At 37.8% G+C, this 24,831-nt stretch overlaps 2 protein-coding genes and 3 pseudogenes across 3 annotated transcripts; all 5 read right to left on the bottom strand.

The window, feature by feature from the left end:
• Nucleotides 1-279: 279 nt before the first annotated feature.
• Nucleotides 280-8,544, bottom strand: LOC143626128 (leucine-rich repeat receptor-like protein kinase PEPR1; annotated as a pseudogene).
• Nucleotides 8,545-11,335: 2,791 nt separating this feature from the next.
• LOC143626171 (MDIS1-interacting receptor like kinase 2 pseudogene) lies at nt 11,336-12,001 on the bottom strand (annotated as a pseudogene).
• Nucleotides 12,002-17,140: 5,139 nt separating this feature from the next.
• LOC143626195 (MDIS1-interacting receptor like kinase 2-like) lies at nt 17,141-18,343 on the bottom strand (annotated as a pseudogene). Its single transcript, XR_013152391.1, has 2 exons — nt 17,545-18,343; nt 17,141-17,454 (listed from the first exon to the last, which is right to left on the bottom strand). The product of XR_013152391.1 is annotated as an MDIS1-interacting receptor like kinase 2-like (transcript).
• A 1,519-nt stretch (nt 18,344-19,862) lies between these two features.
• Nucleotides 19,863-23,208, bottom strand: LOC143626194 (uncharacterized). The gene is made up of 2 exons (XM_077096342.1): nt 20,573-23,208; nt 19,863-20,483 (listed from the first exon to the last, which is right to left on the bottom strand). The coding sequence occupies exons 1-2, from the start codon at nt 23,004-23,006 to the stop codon at nt 20,191-20,193; spliced, it is 2,727 nt and encodes a 908-aa protein (XP_076952457.1). The 5' UTR covers nt 23,007-23,208; the 3' UTR covers nt 19,863-20,190.
• A 1,152-nt stretch (nt 23,209-24,360) lies between these two features.
• On the bottom strand, nt 24,361-24,831 carry LOC143626172 (uncharacterized). The gene has a single exon (XM_077096326.1). The coding sequence runs from the start codon at nt 24,829-24,831 to the stop codon at nt 24,361-24,363; it is 471 nt and encodes a 156-aa protein (XP_076952441.1).

Raw genomic sequence — 24,831 nt, forward strand, 5'->3', positions numbered from 1 at the left:
ATTTTCAGGTCGGTTCGGTTAACCGGTTGTTTTGCCCACCTCTTGTAATAACTACCTAATTTGAAGGTGGCTATTAGTACAAATTTTGTAGCAAATAGTAAAATTGCCATATTGAAGTGCAACAGGTTAGCAAGCTACAACACATGCTAAATTGTCTAAGCTTTCGGTCAGCCCCTGTTTCTATAAACCGCTACCATAACTTTGTTTTTATATCATACATACATATATTTGGGACCTACAATCAGCTGAATATGATGCATGTATAAGTAAGTTCACTCATGCTTCTAGTATAACAAATAATCAATGTCCTGAGCTTGAGAATTCCTGAGACACATTTCTCATTGTCGGTCGACACTTTGGATCTGTGCGAACGCATTCTAATGCTACACTTAAAATGCGCATTATTTCCATTTCAGTTGACCTCTCTGTTGGATAAGGGAGTCGTTTGTCCAATATATTTTCCAACATTGTACCATGACTAGTCGTTGAATAGTTGTTCAGTGATGACAGGAGGTCTCCAGGATGCTTCCCTCCAATTGTCTCAAGTGCCACCACTCCAAAGCTATACACATCACATTTCTTCGTCACAATCATGTTATCGGCAAGCTCTACACAATCATACATACCGAAAGAAAGATCGTTGGCTAATGTTCAGTTGCATATAGACATAAAAGATAGGTAAGATTGTATAGAAATACCTGGAGCGATATATCCCAATGTTCCAACCATTATTGTTTGGTTGGAGGAATGAGGACCGAGCAACCTAGCCGCTCCAAAATCGGCAACAAATCTTTCCATTTCGGAGTTCAAGAGAATGTTGTTGGTTGATATGTCTCTATGAACGATAGGTGGGCTGCAATCATGATGCATGTATGCCAAAGCATGGGCTACATCCTCGATGATGTTCACCCTCTTCATCCACTCCACTTGAATAGCTAATTCACTGTCACTCAGGGCCCAAAATAGGCTCCCTTTTTCCATGTATTCGTATACAAGGAAGTTGCATTTGTTATGCAAACAAAAGCCATAGAAAACCGGCCTAACCTACATAACCGGTTAACCAATAGTAGCCTATTGGAATTAGCCATATAAACACTACTTGTATTGACCTATGTTCAGTTAAGGTTCCTAACCGGTTTCTATGTTTAAATTCCTAACTTGTTCCTAACCATCGATTAGTAAGTAGTTTCTCCTATACTGGTTTCGGTTACAGTTCGGTTTTGGTTCCGATACGGTCAACTGGTTAAGATTAATTTGCACTTCTACCATCAACTCTAGAGCTTAAATGTTTTCGTTATGGTCCTCTTGACATGACACGGTTAAGCGGTGTTGATGTGGGCTAAAGGCCTAAAGCCCGTAATAGCAATGATACTACACAGAAATCATTTTTATTGGCTGTTATCTGGCTTTTGCATTCATTCTCACTTTTACTCCTAATCCTTTTCCTTTTTTTAACTACTCGAAGGATTCACGGATGCACACTCGCTGAACAAAATATTCTTTTAATTGTGTAATTCCAATTTTGCTTTGTAGTATTTATTATTTTTTTTTTGTCATAACGAAGTTTTATATAATTTACTATAAAACGATTACAATAAAGTGGCAGGCAAACGGGCAACAAGCTGCGCCGCAACCCCTTTTGAATAGCAAAGCCAATCCTGCTAAAAACAAAGCTTTGGGACCTAGAAGCTGAAGAGGTTCCGTGTACGACGCGCTGAACCCTACTCAAAAATTTCACAGCCTCTGGAGCCAGAAAACCAAATTATCAAAGGCAAATGGTAGAAAGACATGTTGATTATCTAAACAAGCTTTCTCGTGTTTAACAACTTTGCCCGATTCAGCCTTCAACGCAGCCTGACCCACAACAAACCCACGGTCCCTGAGCCCAACAAGAGGAGACACTCCTGTAAGATCCACACAGGCGTGTTTTCCCCCTGCCCACCCGAACACAAGAATATCAGCTGGTCGTAAAGTAGACCTCCCTTCAAGAGGATCCGTGAGAAAGTTAACAGGGGCCTCCTTTTTAGCAGAAATCCCTGCCCGTTTAAGAACATCACACAGAACATCCCTAACCAGATCATGTATGTATTTAAAGCCAGACAATTCTTTGCAATGCACCGCATGGTCACCAAAAGAATCCAAACAGACCTTGCGACAAATTGGGCAAGGTTCATCCGTCGGGAACATAGGGATCATTAACCGGTACTTAAGGATAGCCCGATACTCCAAACCCGACATACGTTGGCCTAATCCTTCAATGGGGATGGCCGTTAGAAAATCCTGAGCCCGAGGAGCCCGAAGGCATTCAAACACCGCCTTTTGGCGAGGGGATAGATCAAACTTCACTTCTAAACTCTTGACGATTCCACTAAATAAGGCACTCGCTACAACATGTTGGGCTTTAGGGGGGGCGGTGTCCTTATTATAGAACCCGCTAAGATCAAAATCTGAAAGTGAAGTACGTAAACGATCCATCACACACCCATGATCAGAGTCCAACCCATAAATATCACAACCCCGAAGAATATGGTCTTGCAAACACCACGACTGTGCTCTCGAAGCCACAAAAGCATATGCAGATACATCCTCGGCCGAACAGAGACCCAACCCCCCATAACGGATCGGAAGTGATGCCAACCTCCATTGGAGATCCCCAAAGAACGGACCTCCACAAACCACGATGTCCTCAATCGCCCTTCGAAGACCATTGTCAAATATAGAAACAGCTTCACCCACATACATAGGTTGGCATGTTCTCAAACCGAACAAAAGCTTGGCGACTCCCATACATGAGCGAAGCAAAAGAAGCTCGCATTGAGGATCCAGAAGTCTTGGGAGACAGCTCATCAGTTCCACAGCGCTAGATGCCTTTTTCATAGCCAAACTGCTGATAAACCCCGCATCCTGGCTTACAGCACCACCAAGGAGTTTCACGCCAAGCACCGGCCTTCCGATCCCTCAAGGGAACAACCCCTCCTGTGCCTTCACCCCATTGCATGTTGGCCAAAATAACTCTGTTTTCTTAACGTTTAATTCAAGACCCAAACGAGGCCCCTCAGACCTGATAATATCTAATGCTTTGGCTACCTCTCTAGTATCCCCGATAATCGTGCCATCATCCAAGTACCAAGCATGAAAGAGAAGCTTGCACCGATCTCTGATTTGGTGAACAAGTGGGTGCAAAGCTAAGGCAAAAAGGAGAGGCCCAAGAGGGTCCCCCTGTTGAACCCCAGTGGTGGATTTAATGAAAGTATCACCCACATATAACATAGCCGACTGCCCATATAGAAAATCCACCCAAAGAGAAATGGAAGGACATCGACTCCGAACCTCATGTAGAAGGGTCGTCCTATCTACTAAGTTGAAGGCATTGGAGAAATCAACATTAAGCATAGCCAATGACCCATCCGAATGAAACTGATTTAGAAACCTGTTCGCGCTATGAAGCACGGCCTCTGCCCCACTGGGGACTCCCACCCCAAATTGAAAGTCACCGAGGTATTTAGCCATCTCCTTCCCGACACCCCTCATAGCCACCTTAGAGACCAACCGCCTCCAAATGGCCCCAACGGCAATAGGTCTAATCCCATTGTCCGGTATAAGCAACGGCGTAAGTGGGGCAGACGCAACAAACTCTGCCAACACCTTAGGACACCTTCCCCCCAAAAATAAATTAACCACCGCAGAGATAGCCTTGAGCAAACCATCCGCAATCGGAGACCCCTCTCCGCACAACGCATCTAAAATGTGTTGGGCTCGCAAACCGTCCCGCCCACACGAAGTCCCTTTAGGGAAAGACTTAATGCACCCAAGCACACTATCAACGTCCATGACAAGGGGAGACTCAGAAAGCAAGGAAGCATGCATAATCGGAGGTGCCATGATAGGATGCTTAGACAACAAAGCGTTCAAAGTATCCTTACCGAAAGGTGCAACCCCTGAAGAGCATAATACCTTGACCGCAGCAGTGAAATGCCCGTCCGCAACTTTTCGCATACATTGTTTAACATTAGCGCCCAACCCGGCGTTGTCAGACTCGGGTACAAACGCATCACCACCCGAGGCATCTCCTAGGGGTTGGTTAAAAAGCGATATAAGGAGCTCAAAGAAACCGTCACGGTCACCCCAAGCGGATAGCGACCGTTGAATAATTCGGCATTGCTCAGACTTTCTATTGCCAGACCTGCGTTGCTGACGATTAGAAGGTCTGAAAACTCGTAAGGTGCAACGTGGTAACAACAACAGTTTCACCCACGCCTCAACAGACTCTGGCATAGCCGCCACCTTTCCCAGAGCACCCACTAAGGCTTGGGAAAAAGCCATACGACAACTATGAGGAATGTTTTTAACAGTCGTAATAGGAAGAGTGAAGACACGCTCAAGGAGAGCTACATCCACCTCCACCCTTCCCACCGCGACAACTTCCCTCCCAACATGTGGCTTCGCAATCCCCACTATATATTCCTCCACATCTCCCGTGACACACTTGTACCAGACCGACCCGTCATCATGATGGCACCCCCGACGGAGAGCATGTGACTCCATATACGCTCCACACATCCATCTACGCGAGACCTTTAAAGCCTCACCAACCGAAATAAACAAATCCAAATTTGTCGAGATCGCCTCCCGTAAGGTCTCTTTCTTGTCATCCGATGACAAATGAAGCCGCTTAATATGTGCGGCCAATTGAACCCCCTTGGACCCCGGTAATCCATCCGGGCAACAGTGGAAGCCTATAAACGGACACGGCCAAACAACCTCCTCAATAGCCCCGGTCATACCACCCCCGACCCACAAAACACCTCGGTAGCCACGTACCACACCAAGAAAAATAATAATAAAACAAAACTCGAGTTGAGTTTGAGGAATGAACACCCGAACCAAAGAGGAAGGAGGAGAGCAACCACCCGTTGCTCTCCCCTCCTCAAAAAACCAAAAACAAATATTATTTCATTGAGGCGTTTTGTCGAAAACCTGGCGGGCAAACTATTTTCTTCAAAATTTTAGTTGATGATGATTCCTTTTTGAATGTACAAAGTGAAAATGGGATTTGGGTTATTTTAGTTGAATAAACTCTTCCAGTTAAAGATTTAACAGTCAATAGCTCAAAAGACTTTGAGAAAGAGAAAGAGAAAGAGGTTTGAGAAGAGTGACGAGAGAGAATTCAACTGTAAAACACGAACACTGGTGCTCCTTTTAGTGCCTCTCCACCAGGCCTAACCTAACGAAAAGGTAAGTTCATCGAACAACCAATGGGGCTCATTAATATCTGTTTCCTTATTTACCTAATGAGCCAAATTAATCTGGTCCAAATGAATCATTTTGAAACAGGTCAAATGTGTCCTCATAACAACGGATAGGATTGACCCGCAGCATTTTTGCTTTCTGCATTAGAACAAATCTCTAGGGTTAACTCATATGCTTAAAATTTTACACGGACAGTGTTTATCGAAATCTGCTTGTATTAATTTTAAAACTGTATTCCAACCAAAATTAAAATTGAAGTAATTTTGATTTGTAAAATATGTAAAATGCGTGCAGTTACAAGTATATACATCATCATTTTACTATTAGCTTCACACCCATGTTTTAAAAATTATAGCTTATATGGGTTCCACTATGGGTTAAAATTCTGAATTTAAAATATATGCATACCAAAGCTCCAGTTCATCCAGAATTTTTCAAAATATCTGTTAAGCTTCTTATGGCAGTTGACCTACTTAGTTCTCATCCCAGATAGTAATACTACAGATTTTGTTTCGAATAGTAAACCCTTGAAGTGCAACAGGTACTAGCATAGTTTAAAGAAAATATCAGGCCCACTTAACACAAATTGACATTTTAACACAAATAGTAAACCCTCAATAATAAGTTATATAAGCTTTCGATGAGCCCCTGTTCGATGTTTTTTTATTCTGTAAAATGCTACCATAACTTTGTTTCTATATCATACATATATTTGGGCCCTATAATCTGCTAAATTTGGAACGTGATATATAGAGTAGGCATGTGTAAGTACATTCAAGATAAAAGTATAGTTAATGATCAATGCCCTTAACTTGATAATTCCTGAGACACGTTTCTCATTGTCGGTCGACACTTGGGATCTGTGAGAATGCATGCAAAAGCTACATTACAAACACGCATGATTTCCTTTTCGATTGACCTGTTGGTTGGATAAGGGAGTCGCTTGTCCAATATATTTTCCAGCATAATACCATGACCAGTTGAATGGTTCACCAATGACAGAAGGTCTCAAGTGCCACCACTCCAAAGCTATACACGTCACATTTCTCTGTTACAATCATGTTATAGGCAAGCTCTACATGGCAAGTATATACACCAAAGGATTATTAGAATACTTCTAATTGCTAATAAGAATAAAAGAAGTGCAAGATTAGGTAGAAATACCGGGAGCAATGTATCCCAAAGTTCCTACAATTACTGTTTGGTTGGATGAGTCCGGGTCGAGCAATCTGGTTGCTCCAAAGTCAGCAACAAATCCTTCCATTTCTGAGTTCAAGAGAATGTTGTTGATTGATATGTCTCTATGAACGATTGGAGGGCTGCAATCATGATGCATGTATGCCAAGGCATGAGCAACATCTTTAATAATTTTCACCCTCCTGATCCAGTCCACTTCAACAGCTAATTTACTGTAATTCAAGGTGCAAAACAGACTCCCCTTTTCTATGTATTCGTATACAAGGAAGTTGCATTTGTTATGCAAACAAAAACCATAGAGTTTTACAATGTTTTTGTGCCTTAGGTTGGATAACACTTGGACTTCATTTTTGAAACTCTGGTTCGACTTCAAATCGATGGAATTTTTCAAAGCAAAGGTTTTACCATTGGGCAGTTTGGCTTCATAAACACTACCATAGCCACCTGTTCCAATGCAGTATTTGAGGTCAAAATCTTCTGTAGCAGTGATGAAGTCTTCGTATGCAATTGTGCCATCATAATTCAATACGAAGCACACATTTCCGTGTTTTTTGTTTTCTGGCTGGATTTTGTTTGTGATAGAGTTTTCATGATGCCAACACACATAACAAATTACTAAAAAGAAAAATCCAAAGATGACGGGAATAAATATGACTAAATAGAGAACACGTGTGTTTCTTTTTGTGCAGCACATTAAGTCATTGTATGAAAAATCAACTCTGCCATTATTGACACAAAGATCACATGGAACAGTTCCGGTAAGGTGATTATGTGACAGATTTAGATGCTTGAAATGCGCATTGATCAGATTATAAGGTATTTCACCATTTAAATTATTACTACTAAGATCCATGTAGTCTATACTAGAGCAAGCGCTAAGACTTGTGATAGATCCTGTTATCTGATTCTTAGAGATGTCTAAATGTTGTAGAAAACAAGGATAATGAAATGACACATTGCCTGACAAATGGTTTGATGAAATATTAAGGTAAGAAAAATGGCTAATCAAATTTGACAAGTTTCCTGACAACTGGTTTGATGAGAAATCAAGGTAAAAAAGTCTTAACAGCTTTCCAAACTCAGGATGAACAAGACCCACAAGACTATTATTATAAAGGTCGACATGTTGCAAGTTTGTCAAATATGCTATATCTAGAGGTATGGTGCCACCTATGGAATTCATGCCAAGGTTCAGATACCCCAACTGACTTAGGTTACCAATACTTGAGGGAAATGAACCTTTGAAACTGTTGTCACCCAGATTCAACCATTCTAGGTTTTGCAGATTACCAATTTCATTTGGGATGAATGCATTGAGATGGTTTGTGCTCAAGTCTAGGTATGTGAGATTGAGCATGGAACCATAAGATGGTGGGATTGGACCCCCTAAGTTGGTTTTTACTAAGATCAAGATGATATAAATTGGTGAGGTTGGTGAACCAAATAGGTAACTCACCACCGAAATTGTTATCAGAAAGATAAAGGTCTTCTAAATTCATGAGACTAGCGAGGGCTACCGGTAACTCACCACTGAAATTGTTCATAGAAAGAGAAAAGTCTTGCAAACTGATGAGATTGGCGAACCAAATAGGTAACTCACCACTGAAACTGTTATTAGAAAGATAAAGGGTCTAAACTGGTGAGATTGGTGAAGGAAACAGGTAAGTTACCTGAGAGTCGATTCCCATAAAGTGAAAGATAGGTGAGATTTGAGAGCAAACCAATCTGCTCTCGGACGCTTCCTTCAAGACCACAGTTTTCAATTTCAAGGCTAATAAGGTTTGGAAATGAAGACAAGTCAAGGCTTCCCAAATTACCTTTCAGGTTTTGCTTGTAAAACCTTATCTCGATGACACTTCCTGCTTCATTGCATCTGATTTCATACCAAGTACAATGATTGGAAGCATTTACATATTGTGGCCACCAATTAGTTGCAACCAAAGCTTTTGCTTCTGATGATTTGTTGAAATGAGCGACGGTGGTTTGTGGTAACATGAAAAACAGGATCATGAGAACAAGATGAGCAATAGCATTAGCATGCCACATTATTTAAATATTAATATTATATATTGCTTATTTATCAACTAACTGAACGAGTGTGGCTAGCTTTATGGATTCTCGTATCTTTCTTCCTATCTAATAAAAGAGTGGATATTAGCATCCCATCCTTCTCTCTTCACCAAATTAGCTTAAAATGCCACATGTCAATTAGAACAATATCTTTTGTCCACGTGGCATTTCAAGAAGAATTTTGCAAACCAGATTAAGCGTTGTTTTGTTATCCTCTCACAAACCCTAGCAATTATCAATTCTCTCTCAAGCGATGATCACATCCAACGAAATTAATTAATCGAGGTTTGTTATTCATATTCAAAAATGTTTGTTATTCATATTAAAAAATAATCAATGTTTATCATCGATTTATGGTTTCTTCAATTGAATTATAGGACCATCGATTCTTGCCGGATTTCTTCCTTCACCGCTTGAAGTCTCGCGGGTCTCGTCCTTCGCTGCTTCAGATGTTCATCACTTATAGATAATCCACTTCCTATTAATCTTTCATTTATAGTTCCAATCGTAGATCTACAGTTTCAATTTTGTTATTGGTGGCACTGGTATGTCAAATTTAGTCATTTTCAACTTTCTAAGTCAAATGGAGAAGTGGAAAGATTGGTCAAAACAGATCGAGTCCTTTTCTCATAATTAGTTTCTAACCCATCTTAAGGGTTGGGGTATCTTTCTCATAAGTTGCAATCCACAATGGTCCTGTTTATCTAACTCCCATTCCAAGTGAAACTTAAATAAAAAAACACAAGCCATTCATTAATTCTTATGGACATACTCAAAAGAGAGTTTCCACGTTTGAATGCTTCGACAAAAGATTATTTGGCGGTCATGTTGAATCTTTAGTATGTGTTACCTGCAACACACTCTTATTGGAAATCCACTATGAGTATATCCAGATAGCATCCGAGTAGTTAACTATATATATAATAAGTAGAATGCAAATGCGTTTCAGTAAAATTAAATTCTTTTAACGGGGAGGAGGCGTGTCGTTACGAATGTTGGATGAGGCTTTCGTATTTTCTCTCCTCGTCAACGTCGTCGCATCTCTCTTCATAATCGGAGGCCAAAACAGTTCCGCCACGTCTCTGCCTCCCTCTCTTATTTCTAACTTAATTCATTCAAGTGATATTACTTATAACCTATGCGGTCGATATCGCCGATATATCAGTGATATATCGGTAATCGGTCCCTTGGCGAGATATAAATTAGAATATCGGTTCAGAATACCGGTACCGATAATATCAACGATATTGACTGATATCTGACCGATATTGGACTAATATTTGACTGATATATCACAGGTATTCCCGATATCAGTGTTTTAAGTCTTAATTATCAACTTTTAGTGTTCAATGTTAGTGTTTCAAGTCTTAATCAATTCTTACTTGCTACGATTGTTAGTGTTTTGCAATTGGCAAAATGTTAAATTGTTAATAGTAGGAGACTATGCTGAACTATTAGTGTTAATTGTTATATTGCTACATATATGAATTTTACATGATATTAAAATTACCGATATCCCACCGAAATCTTACTGCGATAACCGATATCTCAGACAATGTTGTAAAAGTAGGTATACAAGGCCGAGTACTCCCCAAGTACTCGCTACAAAGCATGGCACCGAGGCGAGTTTCATTAACTCCGCCTAGTTGCTAAGAATCAGTCAAAGTTGGTCAACCTTAGCCAGAATCATATATAGTCGGTCAACTTTGTTCGATTTTGACTTAAATAAATAAAACACAACTTGTATATCTGTATTATTAAAGAAATAAAATCATTTTTCAATTAATAATTAGCAAGTTTTAGAATAATTTAATATTTAAAAATTTATTTCTCTTATTTATATTAATATTCACTTATTTTGTTATAAATATTAGTAAACTTATGGTATTTGACATATATGTAATCTTCAAAAAATTATTTGCTTTATATTTACCATTTTCGAGTACTCTCCGAGTACTCCCCGAGTACTCCGAGTACACCCAACTCCCTCGTCGTCCGCCTAGGGCCCGCCTAGCGACTTTTGCAACCTTGATCTCAGATATCGGTCGTTGACCGATATCCGATATTTTTCCGCATTAACTGCTTAGCTTATAACATTATATTTTGCTATTTTATCTTAACTTGTGTGCGTAATCTGTTGATATTATTGATCATTTTCTCTGATTCGGGGCAATACTTACTTAGGGTTACTCATTAGTCATTTGTTAGATTTTGATACTTTATTAAAATTGAAATTCTCAAATTTTGGAGCAGTGATTGGGGATATGATTGCAGTCAGATTATGTTTCAGACACTGATTAAAACAAATACCAAATCTGGTAGCTCCATACAAGTACTGTAAGTCTTTGCAAACGAGAACATTTTTTAAAGCTCATGTGATAGGATTCATAGAGAGGTCTAGTTGGTGTACATTACATGCATTTTGAAAAGACAAATTACCCGGCAATTGGTTTGATGAAGCATCACAATAAGAAAGTCTAGACAAGTTTCAATGAACAGAGCCCACATGACTATTTGGGCCGGGTTTGGAATAATATTAGATAACCGTATGGGGTTGTGATTGCCTAAACCCGTCGTAGACCCATTGCCATCTCTAATTCTACGGTAGCGTTGGAATACATTTTTTATTTGAGTGACATGGTTTTTATCTATAAGAAGAACGAGGCTAATTCCGGCGTCAGTGGAGTTGTGCTTTTGATTAAATGACTACTTGGACGCTGTATAACGTCGTATATATATATATATATATATATATATAACATGTCACAGCTCTGCATGGAAAATAAATACGAAATGATCGTTAACAAAATTTCAACAGTTAATAGACGTAAAAGAAATGTATGCAAATACCTGGAGCAATGTATCCCAAAGTTCCTGCTATTACCGTTTGATTGGAGAAATCCGGATCGAGCAATCTGGCTGCTCCAAAATCACCAACAAATCCTTCCAATTCTGAGTTCAAGAGAATGTTGTTGGTTTATATGTCTCTGTGCACAATAGGAGGGATGCAATCATGATGCATGTATGCCAAAGCATGTGCTACATCTTTGATGATGTTCACCCTCTTCATCAAGTCCACTTCCAAAGCTAATTCACTGTCACTCAACGCACAAAATAGACTCCCCTTTTCCATGTATTTATATACAAGGAAGTTGATTTTTTTATGCATGCAGAAACCATATAGTTTGACAATGTTTTTGTGCCTTAGGTTGGTCAAGACTTGGACTTCATTCTTGAAGCCCCGGTTGAATGCAGGTTGCTCCGCTTCAAAACGATGGAGTTTTTTTAAAGCAAATAGTTTACCATCAGGCATTTTGGCTTCATAAACACTACCATAGCCACCGGTTCCGATGCAGTAGCTAAGGTCAAAATCCTCTGTAGCATTGATGAAGTCTTCATATGCAATTGTTCCATCATAATTCAATATCGAGCACACATCTCCATGTTTTTTTGGTTTCGGATGGATGTTGTTTGAGGTAGACATTTTGTAACGGTAACACACATAACAAAAAATTAGAAAGGAAAATCCATAGATAATGGGGGTAAAAATTCCCAAATAGAAAATGAGATTGTTTCTTTTGGTGCAGGTAGATTCCCCATGAAGTCATTGTATGACAAATCAATTGTGCCATAAGCGGAACAAAGATCCCGGGGAACAATTCCTGTAAGGTGATTATGAGACAAGTTTAGATACTTGAAATGCGAAATGATCAAAACATGTATTCCTCCATGTAAATCATTTCTACTAAGGTCCAAGTATTGCAAGTCAAAGCAATGACTACTTAAACGTGGGATAGCTCCTTTCATCAGATTCATAGAGAGATTTAGATGTTGTAAATAGCAAGGATTCGGAAATAATGCTATGCCTGATAACTGGTTTGATGAAAAATCAAGGTAAAAGAGCTTTCCAAATTTAGGATGAACAGGACCCACGAGACTATTATGACTAAGGTCTAAATGTTTCAAGCTATTGTATGTAGCCATTTATGGAATTCATGCTGAGGTTTAGCACTTTCAGTTGGCCCAGAGTACCAAGATCATTTGAGGGAATTGGACCAGTAAAATTGTTGTCACCCAGATTCAGTGTTTCTAGGTTTTGCAAATTAGTAATTTCGTTCGGGATGGATGCATTGAGTTGATTTGTGCTCAAGTCTAGGCGTGTGAGGTTGAGCATGGAACCATAAGATGGTGGGATTGGACCTGTAAGTTGGTTTTTACTAAGATCAAGGTATACTAAATGTGTGAAAGATCCAGGTAAATTACCACTAAAACTGTTAAAAGAAAGATCAATGTATTCTAAACGGGTGAGATTGGTGAGAGAAAGAGGTACTTGCCAGTGAGAAGATTCCCAGGAATCGAAAGACGGGTGAGTCTTGACAGCACACCAATGTCTTCTGGGATGCTTCCTTTAAGACCACAGTTTTCAATAATAAGCCCCTCAAGGGCCGGAAATGAAGCACAATCTAAGCTTCCCAGATCACCTTTAAGGTTATGATTGTGAAAGTATATATTTTTGACACTTCCTGCTGTATTGCAAGATATATGAGGCCATGTACAATGATCATCGGATGAAGCATCTGTACCCGCCCACCAATTAGTTGCAAGCAAAGCTTTTGCTTCTAGTGAATTGTTGAATTCTGTGGCAGTGATATCTTCAGAATATGACATGAAAAAAAGCAGCATAACTTGAACAAGATTAGCAATAGTATTAGCATACCACATTATATATATCTATCAACGTAAACTGAACAAGTGTGGTTTTATGGATACTTAAGTCACTGGTACTGAATATATACATGGATAATGGATTTCCAAAGCCGTGCTAGTTAAGTTTGGAACTTGGAAGTCAACGGCAGTGAGGAAACTTTGAAGATATCTTTTTTATTTTTTCAAAAATCTCTGGCTATCCTGTTTTCTATATCATTTGGGGGTTGGGGATGGTGGTTGAGGGTATCTTTGTCCAAGTCTATAATTAAATGATTATTACGGTCCTACTCAAAATATCATTGTATAAAAAGCCAGCAAGTTTTAACTCTTGTACTATATTATATTGACAATTAATATAAGCATATCTAGTTTAATTATACAATGATTCTATCATTTACAGTGAACGGCTGTTTAACATGTTCTGCTACAACTGAAATGGAAGAAGCTGGTGATGAGATAGATGCAATGCTTCGTCAAACTGGAGGTACATATGCTCTGCCTCTGGACTTGTTTAATGAGATTTATTTTCTTTTCTATTAATTCTTTTACTTTATTTTTATTTTTATTTTTTTGTTATCATTTGTTTCAGAATTGGAAGATGTTCTCTAGACACTCTCAACAATATAAGTATGTTTAAGCGTTCATAGCTTCTGTAAAAATAAAGTTAGGCATGCCTTATCTTGTCCTTAGACAAACAATATAAAAGAAGATAGTATGAGAATTGGAATGATTTTGTACTGTTATCTTTACCTTACCACTATGTTGCTACTATTATTCTCATTATCAGTATAGGATTCAAGACTTTCTTAAGGGTACTTACTATTAAATGGTTGAAACTTCTCATATTTGAGTATTTCCTTGCAGGCTTTGGTACAACTAACAACTGAGCTGCAAGTTGAACACTCAAACTGGGATTCTCATTTTTCGTTTAATCGGTTATTGCAACGTTATAGATTTTAAATACGATTCACAATTTGTTTTGTCATGATTCATTTTCTTTTTATAAGTGTACCCTCAATATATACTTTATGTTGATTATTTAAATTGGGTCATTATCTTCTATAATTTATAAGATTTGTAAATAAGTTGCAAAAGAAATGTTATTAGCGGCGGTATCGAAGACTATTTTTAGTCACTAAAGGAACATATATATTATGGACTATTTTCAGACTCTAAATAAACATATTTGAGAAAGAAAATAAGTATTCTATAAATAAGCACTTATTAGGGACTAAAATAACATGCCATCTTAGATTAACTTCTAGGGTTTAGGGTTTAGGGAGGGGGGATTGAGGACTGGATTTTGATGCATTGGAGATTGACCAATAGTCCTTGTTGGTGTCATACAACGGGGACTGACTTTTAGTTACTAAAATAACTATTTAGGACTAGGAATTCGTCACTTTGCTAGGAAACAAAGTCCATGATAACCGTTAGGTACTAATTGCGGTGTATCATAGGCTAAATTTCCAGTCCCAAATACCAATCTTTTTTGTAGTTACTATATTTTGCCAGATTCTTGTGTAAAACTATAAGAAATTGGTAAAATATCGTGCCGTATCACATAAATAGTGAAATTTTGTGCCGTAAGATGGGTGTTGAATCCGACAAACAAAAACCTATTTGACACACGAAGAATAGTATGGATTGAAGCAAGGTTCGTGTGTCCTAGGGATACAGATTAACTAAATTATACAAAAGAAACATTTGAAATACAAGTACAATTGTTTTTAATTAAAGGGTGATTTTGATTTAAACTTAAAATTAACAAAAACAAGTTTAGTATAAAATCAATCAATCAATCAATCATACCCAGTGAAATCCCACCGACAGCAAAGCTATAAGTAGGGTCTGGGGAGGGTGGGATATAGGCACACCGTACCTCTATCCAAAGGGAAAAGATGTGGCTTCCAGAGAGATCCTCGGCTCTAAGTACATATGTATGGAGCAAAACAAAGGAAATCAAAGTTCAACAGTTATATAAAGAACTAATAATAATAATAATATGTATGAAGCAAAACAAAGGGAATCAAAGTTCAACAGTAATATCAAAACTAATAATAATAATAATAATAATATGAAGGGGAAATTGAGGACTGGATTTTGATGCATTGGAGATTGACCAATAGTCCTTGTTGGTGTCATACAACGGGGACTGACTTTTAGTTACTAAAATAACTATTTAGGACCAGGAATTCGTCACTTAGTTAGGAAACAAAGTCCATGATAACCGTTAGGTACTGATTGCGGTATATCATAGGCTAAATTTCCAGTCCCAAATACCAATCTTTTTTGTAGTTACTATATTTTGCCAGATTCTTGTGTAAAACTATAAGAAATTGGTAAAATATCGTGTCGTATCACATAAATAGTGAAATTTTGTGCCGTAAGATGGGTGTTGAATCCGACAAACAAAAACCTACTTGACACACGAAGAATAGTATGGATTGAAGCAAGGTTCGTGTGTCCTAGGGATACAAATTAACTAAATTATACAAAAGAAACATTTGAAATACAAGTACAATTGTTTTTAATTAAAGGGTGATTTTGATTTAAACTTAAAATTAACAAAAACAAGTTTAGTATAAAATCAATCAATCAATCAATCATACCCAGTGAAGTCCCACCGACAGCAAAGCTATAAGTAGGGTCTGGGGAGGGTGGGATGTAGGCACACCGTACCTCTATCCAAAAGGATAAAGAGGTGGCTTCTAGAGAGACCCTCGGCTCTAAGTACATATGTATGGAGCAAAACAAAGGAAATCAAAGTTCAATAGTAATATCAAAACTAATAATACTAATAGTAATAATAATAATAATAATATATGAAGGGGAAATATCATTATGGTATGTGATCTAAAAAAGTTAAGTATAAGCCCTAAGGTATTCATTTCTTCTTAAAAATCATTAACCTTAATTCTACTTCTCCAAAGATTCATATCCTCAACCATGTCCTCGGAGAGGTTTAGGTCTATGAGATCATGCCTAATCCTCTCATCCCAAGTCAATTTAGGTCGTCCTTTACCCCTTCTCCAAATTGCAGGGTGAATTCAAATATTTAGAAACTAATTCCATTAACATTTATAACATTTATAATGCAATGATAGTTTCTTTAAATTGTATAAATATTAGACGTCAGGCCTTTAAGAGCTTACCGGTTGCAAATGGTGTCCGGATAACTATTTCAGTTCCGGTTTCGGTTTTGGTTCAATTACCGGTTACGATTTGCACCTCTAACTAAGACTCTAGAGCTTAATATTTGTTGTGCCCCTCTTGACATGACACAGTTAAGCGGTGTTGTTGTGGGAATGATACGGTATATACTGTATGCATACTTTCTATTGGACCGTTATTTGGGTCTTTTACGTTCTCTTGTCACTTCATTCTTAGACTTTTACCTTTTAACTACCCGAAGTATTCACTCGCAAAACAAATATCCTTTCACTTGTCGTGCCTCTCTACCCTAAACTAAAGAGAAGGTAATTTCATTGTGATCGAACACCTTCTTATGTCTATTTGGCCAACTATATATTAGCTTAATTTTTTATGTTTCTATAACGGTAACAATAATACTATTTATTGGTGTTGACAATTTTGCTATTCATGATCAATACGCAAGAGAGGAAGTTGATTCCAGTTTTAAAGGATTGTTTCAAAATCTGACCATCTCGAAAGGATATTTGACCATCTTAGAAGTAAAGCGCTGTGTTAGTTGCGGAAATTCTTAATCTCTAACTCAAATGCTTAGAGTTTTCAAAATCTGTTTGTATTAGTTTCGAAAGTACATTCAAACCAAAACCAAAAGTAATTTTGATTTATAACAAGTAATTTTGATTTATAACCAAAACCAGAAGTAATTTTGATTTCGAAAGTACATTCAAACCAAAACCTATATCACTCATGCTTCTAGTATAACAAATAATCAATGTCCTGAGCTTGAGAATTCCTGAGACACATTTCTCATTGTCGGTCGACACTTAGGATCTGTGCGAACGCATGCTAATGCTACATTAAAAATGCGCATTATTTCCTTTTCAATTGACCTCTCTGTTGGATAAGGGAGTCGTTTGTCCAATATATTTTCCAACATTGTACCATGACTAGTCGTCGAATAGTTGTTCAGTGACGACAGGAGGTCTCCAGGATGCTTCCCTCCAATTGTCTCAAGTGCCACCACTCCAAAGCTATACACGTCACATTTCTTCGTCACAATCATGTTATTGGCAAGCTCTACACAATCATACATACCGAAAGAAAGATCGTTAGCTAATGTTCAGTTGCATATAGACACAAAAGAAAGGTAAGATTGTATAGAGATACCTGGAGCGATATATCCCAATGTTCCGACCATTATTGTTTGGTTGGAGGAATGAGGATCGAGCAACCTAGCTGCTCCAAAATCGGCAACAAATCTTTCCATTTCGGAGTTCAAGAGAATGTTGTTGGTTGATATGTCTCTATGAACGATAGGTGGGCTGCAATCATGATGCATGTATGCCAAAGCATGGGCTACATCCTCGATGATGTTCACCCTCTTCATCCACTCCACTTGAATAGCTAATTCACTGTCACTCAGGGCCCAAAATAGGCTCCCTTTTTCCATGTATTCGTATACAAGGAAGTTGCATTTGTTATGCAAACAAAAGCCATAGAGTTTCACAATGTTTTTGTGCCTTAGGTTGGTTTACACTCGGATTTCATTCTTGAAACTCTTGTCAAACGCCGGTTGCTTGGCTTCATAGCGGTGGAGTTTTTTTCAAAGCAAATGTTTCACCAGTTGGCAGTTTGGCTTTATAAACACTACCATAGCGCCCGGTCCCAATGCAGTATCTAAGGTCAAAATCCTCTGTGGCAGTGATGAAGCCTTCATATGCAATTGTTCCATCGTAATTCAGCACCGAACGCATATTTCCATGCTTTCTTGTTTCTGGCTGGAGTTCCTTTCCGGTATCCTTGCAATTGTAGTAGAACAAGTAAGCAAGAAGCAAGAAACATAGTCCGGCCATGATGGGAATAAAAATGTTCAAATGGTCAAATGGGTATTTGATGAAATCATTAGCAGTGGTTTTTGTTAACATGAAAAAGAGAATCATAATGGTATGCCACATTGGAGGAGGAGGTGGAGAGGTGTTTTTCATGACTTGTTAATATATTTGCAAATTCAAAAGTCAAAGACTCTCTAATTTTCTAAGTCGTCGTAAACGTGGAAGTTTATTAGAAAATAAGTTGCTTTCTCCATAAATTTTGACTCATTCCGGTATGTGGGGACGATGGCATGAAAAATGCGGTTTAAATTGATCACGATTACATCTTTATGAACATACCGTAGTAGTTTACTTTTCTCAACATATATTAAACAGTTTGGTTTAATTATTCATTTATATAAGTTCATATATGATGAGCCTAAAATATGTTTGTACTTTGTACAAGATATATCATAAATTGTATACCTGCAAATTTAGTTTTAAGCCTCACCCAAAAATTTGACACCGACCACTTATGTAAAATGTGTAATACATTATAAAAAAATATCATTAAGTTTTAAAAACTTTAAATTTGAAAATATGATTTTAACAAATATGAGCCTATTATAAATTATGGGATGTTATATATAGACACACCACCATGGTGTTTGCACGGGCATCATAACCTCATAGATCCGTGTAGAATTGTGAAGACAAATAAGATTTAACTTGATACTAACCCCAAGATTTCTCCGTACGGGTCATAGCCTCATAGATCTAGTCATGCTGATCCCGCATCATAACCTCTATCAACTATCAAGTAATTAACAAGAATCTGGCAAAGTGAAGTGTTAATTTGAAATCAGTCTGGCAAAGTGGAAAGTTTGGTGAAAATAGCCATTCACAATCATTAAAACAAAACAAAACAAAACTGAAATGTCCTAATTTAATCATTAAACACACACACACACACACACACACAAGCCATTAAATAATTATAATTGTCCTACTCAAAATATAGGTTCACGTTTGAATGCTTCAACCGAAGTTTGGAACATTTTGGATTATTGGTCATGTTGTTGAACTTTGCAATATAGTGGAAGTCGTTGAATATTGTGTAAACCGACTAGGGAAGGGCTTGAAATGAATATATAAAAACAAAGGGTTTGAAATATATAAATAAATGCATGGAGAAAGGGATTAGAGTGTCAACAAAAATTTGTGAACAATTATGTTAAAATTCTGAAACTATAAATGCCAGTTTTATTATAAGATCTATGACATATAATAAAAGAGCTCGATGATGGATAAAAATTCTCATATTTCAACATGAAACACTTCAACAATGTATTTAATATCTGACACTCAGTATATAATATTTATCTATCATATACTTAAAAATTTACGTGAAGTAAATCATAATAAATATATACCCCAAAGCACAAGTTTCAGTTCAAAACTTATTTTAAGTGTTGTCGTGGAAAGGCACCTCCCATTTATCCTTGACTGCAAAGTGAAGTTTTAGGTGATTTATGAGAATATGTTAACATTAGGTTGCCTTGTGTTCCATAAAATAAAAGAAAAAAAGAAGAGGGACAAAAAACCTACACTAGAGTTGCGTATACCATTTAACCGGTTTTTAGAATATCAGATTCGTAACTGGTCATTGGTCAAACGGCTAAAACGTCTAGATAATTTGTCAGAATTATCTGTTAAGCTTCTTATAGCAGTTGACCTACTTAGTTCTCATCCTGGATAGTAATACTACAGATTTTGTTTCAAATAGTAAACCCTCAATATTGAAGTGCAACAGGTACTAGCATAATTTAAAGAAAGTATCAGGCCTACTTAACACAAATTGACATTTTAACACAAATAGTAAACCCTCAATACATATATTTGGGCCCTATAATCTGCTAAATTTGGAATGTGATATATAGAGCAGGCATGTGTAAGTACGTACATTTAAGATAAAAGTATAGTTAATGATTGATCAATGCCCTTAACTTGATAATTCCTGGGACACATTTCTCATTGTCGGTCGACACTTGGGATCTGTGAGAATGCATGCAAAAGCTACATTACAAACACGCATGATTTCCTTTTCGATTGACCTGTTGGTTGGATAAGGGAGTCGCTTGTCCAGTATATTTTCCAGCATTATACCATGACCAGTTGAATGGTTTAGCAATGACAGGAGGTCTCCAGGATGCTTCCCTCCAATTGTCTCAAGCGCCACCACCCCAAAGCTATACACGTCACATTTCTCCGTCACAATCATGTTAAAGGCAAGTTCTACATGACAAATGTATACATCAAAGGATTAATGGAAAATTTCCAACCGCTAATAGGCATAAAAGAAGTGCAAGATTAGGTAGATATACCTGGAGCAATGTATCCCAAAGTTCCTACGATTACCGTTCGGTTGGAGGAATCAGGATCGAGCAATCTGGCTGCGCCAAAGTCACCAACAAATCCTTCCATTTTTGAGTTCAATAGAATGTTGTTGGTTGATATGTCTCTATGAACGATAGGAGGGTTGCAGTCATGATGCATGTATGCCAAAGCATGGGCTACATCTTTAATAATGTTCACCCTCTTCATCCAATCAATATCAACAGCTGATTCACTATCACTCAAGGCACAAAATAGGCTCCCTCTTTCCATGTATTCGTATACAAGGAAGTTGCATTTGTTATGCAAACAAAATCCATACAGTTTGACAATATTTTTGTGCCTTAGGTTGGTTAACACTTGGACTTCGTTCTTGAAACTCTGGTTGAATATCGGTTGCTCGGCTTCAAAGCGATGAAGTTTTTTTAAAGCAAATGTTTTACCGTTAGGCAGTTTGGCCTCGTAAACGCTACCATAGCCACCTGTTCCAATGCAGTATTTGAGGTCAAAGTCCTCTGTTGCGGTGATGAAGTCTTCGTATGCAATTGTTCCATCATAATTCAATACCGAACACACATTTCCGTGTTTTTTTGTTTCTGACTCCAATCGTTTTCCTGTAGCATTGTGGTTTCTGTAACACGTGTAAACAAGAAGCAAGAAGCAAAGTCCCACGATGAGTGGAAGAAAGATGGTTAAATTGTGGACCAGCTTGTTTTTGGGCTTATGTTCTCTATCCTGGATTGAAGATGGGCTGGGGACGATTGCAGTAGTTAGATTATTCAAAGACTGATTCAGGATCTTTAGTTGTGGGAACTCTGAATAATCAAGTTCATTACCAACAAAACTATTATTACTAATGTCAAGGTACATTAAGTAATTACTGCAATCAAGAATACTTGTGATAGATCCAGTCATACGATTCATAGAGAGGTTTAGATACTGCAGATAACAAACATTGAATTGAAATAATACATTTCCTGACAAATTGTTTGATGAAAGATCAAGGTAAGAAAGCTTTCCAAGTTCAGGATGAACAGGACCCACAATTCTATTATGATTAAGGTCGACATGTTGTAAGCTCGTCATATTTGCTATGCCTAGAGGTATTTGGCCACTTATGGAATTCATGCTAAGGTTTAAAATTTTCAATTGACTTAGATTACCAAAGTTTGAGGGAAGTGGACCGTCAAGACTGTTGACACCCAGATTCAACGTTTTTAGGTTTTGTAAATTAGTAATTTCCTTTGGGATGTATCCATTCAGCTGATTTGTGCTCATGTCGAGGACGGTTAGACTGACCATTGAACCAACAAAGTGTGAGATTGGACCAGTAAGTTTGTTCATACTAATGTCCATGTACTCTAAGTCAAAGCAGTTACTACTTAGATTAGTGATATCTCCTGTCATCAGATTCATAGAGAGATCTAGATGCAGTAGACGACATGGATATTGAAACGACACATTTCCCGTCAACCGGTTTGATGAAAAATCAAGGTAAGAAATATTTCCGAATTTTGGATGAACCGGACCAACAAGACTATTATGATTAAGGTCGACATATTTTAAGTTCATCAAATTTGCTATATCTAGAGGTATGGGACCACTCATGGAATTCATGCCAAGGTTCAAATACAACAACTGGCTTAGGTTACCAAAACTTGAGGGAATTGAACCTTTGAAATTGTTGTCACCCAGATCCAACCATTGCAGGTTTTGCAAATTACCAATTTCGTTTGGGATGGATCCATTGAGATGGTTTGTGCTCAAGTATAGGTCTGTGAGATTGAGCATGGAAGCATAAGATGGTGGGATTGGACCCCTAAGTTGGTTATTACTAAGATCAAGGGATTCTAAATGGGTCAGATTAGCAAGGGAAGCATGTAACTCGCCACTGAAATTGTTATAAGAAAGATAAAGGTATTTCAAATTGATGAGACTGGCGAGGGCTACCGGTAACTCACCACTTAAATTGTTATCAGAAAGATAAAGGTCTTGCAAATTGATGAGATTGGCGAGGGAAGCAGGTAGGTTACCTGAGAGTCGATTCCCCCAAAGTGAAAGTTGGGTGAGATTTGAAAGCAAACCAATCTGCTCTGGGATGCTTCCTTCAAGACCACAGTTATCAATTTCAAGGCTAATAAGGTTTGGAAATGAAGACAAGTCAAGGCTTCCAAGATTACCTTTCAGGTTTTGCTTGTTAAAGCTTATCTCGATGACACTTCCTGCTTCATTGCATCTGATTCCATACCAAGTGCAATGATCAATATCCTCTAAAGAAGCATTTACAAATTGTGGCCACCAATTAGTTGCAACCAAAGCTTTTCCTTCTAATGATGAATTGTTGAAATGAGTGGCGGTGGTTTGTGGTAACATGAAAAACAAGATCAAAAGAAGAAGATGATCAATAGCATTAGTATGCCACATTATATAAATATTAATATTATTTATTGCTTATTTATCAACTAACTGAACGAGTGTGGCTTTATGGATTCTCAAGTCGTATTGGATATATAATTATATATATATAAATGCATTCCCAAAGCCGTGTTAACTTTTCAACGACAGAAAGGAACCTTTAGTCAACAATATGTCTTTTTTCCAAAAATTTCTAACCCCTTTTAAGGGTTGAATCCAATGTTGTAGCTGGACCGTATCCACAGTGGTCCTAGTAAAAAATTGACCTTTCATCTTACGTAATACAATTCACAAACACCCAGATAGTGTAATGGGGTATATGCTAGGAATGAGCAATTTCGGTATCAAAGTTTTGAGTTTCGGGATCGATTCCGTACGGTACCGGTATTTCCCGAACTTTTACCTTCAATATTGGCACCGAACCGAATATTTCGATACCAGTATCGTTACCAAGAATTTGTGATTTTCGGGATCGATATTTTTAGTACCGGTATAGTACCGAGTAGTCCCTAGTATATGCCTATGAAATTGTGATAACTTTTAAACTTTTTAATAATTTCCATCACAAACAATCAGATTTACAACATTCTCACTTTCACATGTTACATGAAGATTTGATTAATAATTTGAAGATAATAAAAGATTGTAATAATGCTTTTTTTTAATATATGATTTACGTTTTTCTTAATACAAATGCAAATACTTTTCTTTATATAAATTTTCTTAGCCAACATGCTTGAAAACTAAAATTTATCTATAAAGTATGTATAAAACTGTTGACATATATTGGCCAAGAGTCTACACAAAACAATCATTTTTGGGTTCCTTATTCAATCCCCATCTTAAAGAAACAATCGAACACATAATATTACATATCAAAGCTTACAAAAACCATTCTTGAGGCGTCTCATAATTTCTCTCTACACGAACACATAAGCACATACACAATTTATTTGGTAAAGCGCATATCGAACGCACATAAAACGGCGCAGATCTCACTTGGTCCACCAGTGAAGAAAGTCTTTACGCCTATTGATCTTTTTCTGCAGCTGAAGTAGCCCGTATAAAAGAGCTTCAGCTGTTGGTGGGCAACCAGGGATAATAAATGTCAACTGGTAGAATCCTATCACAACCCCTAACAACAGAGTATGAGCAGTGGTAGTATCCACCGCCATTTTCACAGCTTCCCATTGAGATCACCCACCTTGGCTTAGGCATCTGGTCATACACCCTGCAACAATGCTCCACTCATCTGTTTAGCAAGTGCTTCTTGACTCGCAAGAAGATTCTCGAACTCGGCTAAAGTGGGTTGGGTTGGCCACCCTTGAACGGCTGCTACAAAGCTGTGAAACTCTGGTTTCAATCAATGCACAATAATCCGTTTCATCCGAGAGTCGACAATTTGAGCTTGCGGATCAAGATCACCAATCTCTCGACATAGAGACTTAACTTTGTGAAAATATTGTGGTATGGTTAGTCCTTTCTGAGTTACTGACAACAACTCGTTTTCCAACAATTGGAGTTTAGCATCGTTTTTCTTGGAAAACAATGACGCCAACGCATCCCATGCTTGTTTCGGTGTTTCGAGATCCCTTATATGTTCCAAGAGCTCATCCTCAATTGTTGTTTTCAAAGTGAACATAGCTTTACCCTTCTTAACTCTCCACTTGTGAACAGCACCATTCGTATCGACCCGTGGTTCCGTGGTACTATCTCCATTTACAACTTCCCAAAGATCCTGCCCCTGTAGGTAAGAAACCATACATGTTGACCACGTGTTGTAGTTGTTGTTGTTCAGCTTCCTTAACGCGGCGGACGCTTGAAATTCTGCCAT

The sequence above is a fragment of the Bidens hawaiensis genome, unplaced genomic scaffold (genome assembly GCF_021521415.1).
Source record: "Bidens hawaiensis isolate Kalapana, Puna unplaced genomic scaffold, B.hawaiensis_p1.1 tig00004283_1, whole genome shotgun sequence".
Classification (NCBI taxonomy): domain Eukaryota; kingdom Viridiplantae; phylum Streptophyta; class Magnoliopsida; order Asterales; family Asteraceae; genus Bidens; species Bidens hawaiensis.

Excerpts from the sequence above, each read along its gene's own strand:
- LOC143626194 (XM_077096342.1), bottom strand. The coding sequence starts at position 23,006 with ATGTGGCATACTAATGCTATTGATCATCTTCTTCTTTTGATCTTGTTT. Across the intron at positions 20,484-20,572 it reads TTTGGGATACATTGCTCCAG|AACTTGCCTTTAACATGATT; the intron begins GTATATCTACCT and ends TTTGTCATGTAG.
- LOC143626172 (XM_077096326.1), bottom strand. The coding sequence starts at position 24,831 with ATGGCAGAATTTCAAGCGTCCGCCGCGTTAAGGAAGCTGAACAACAAC.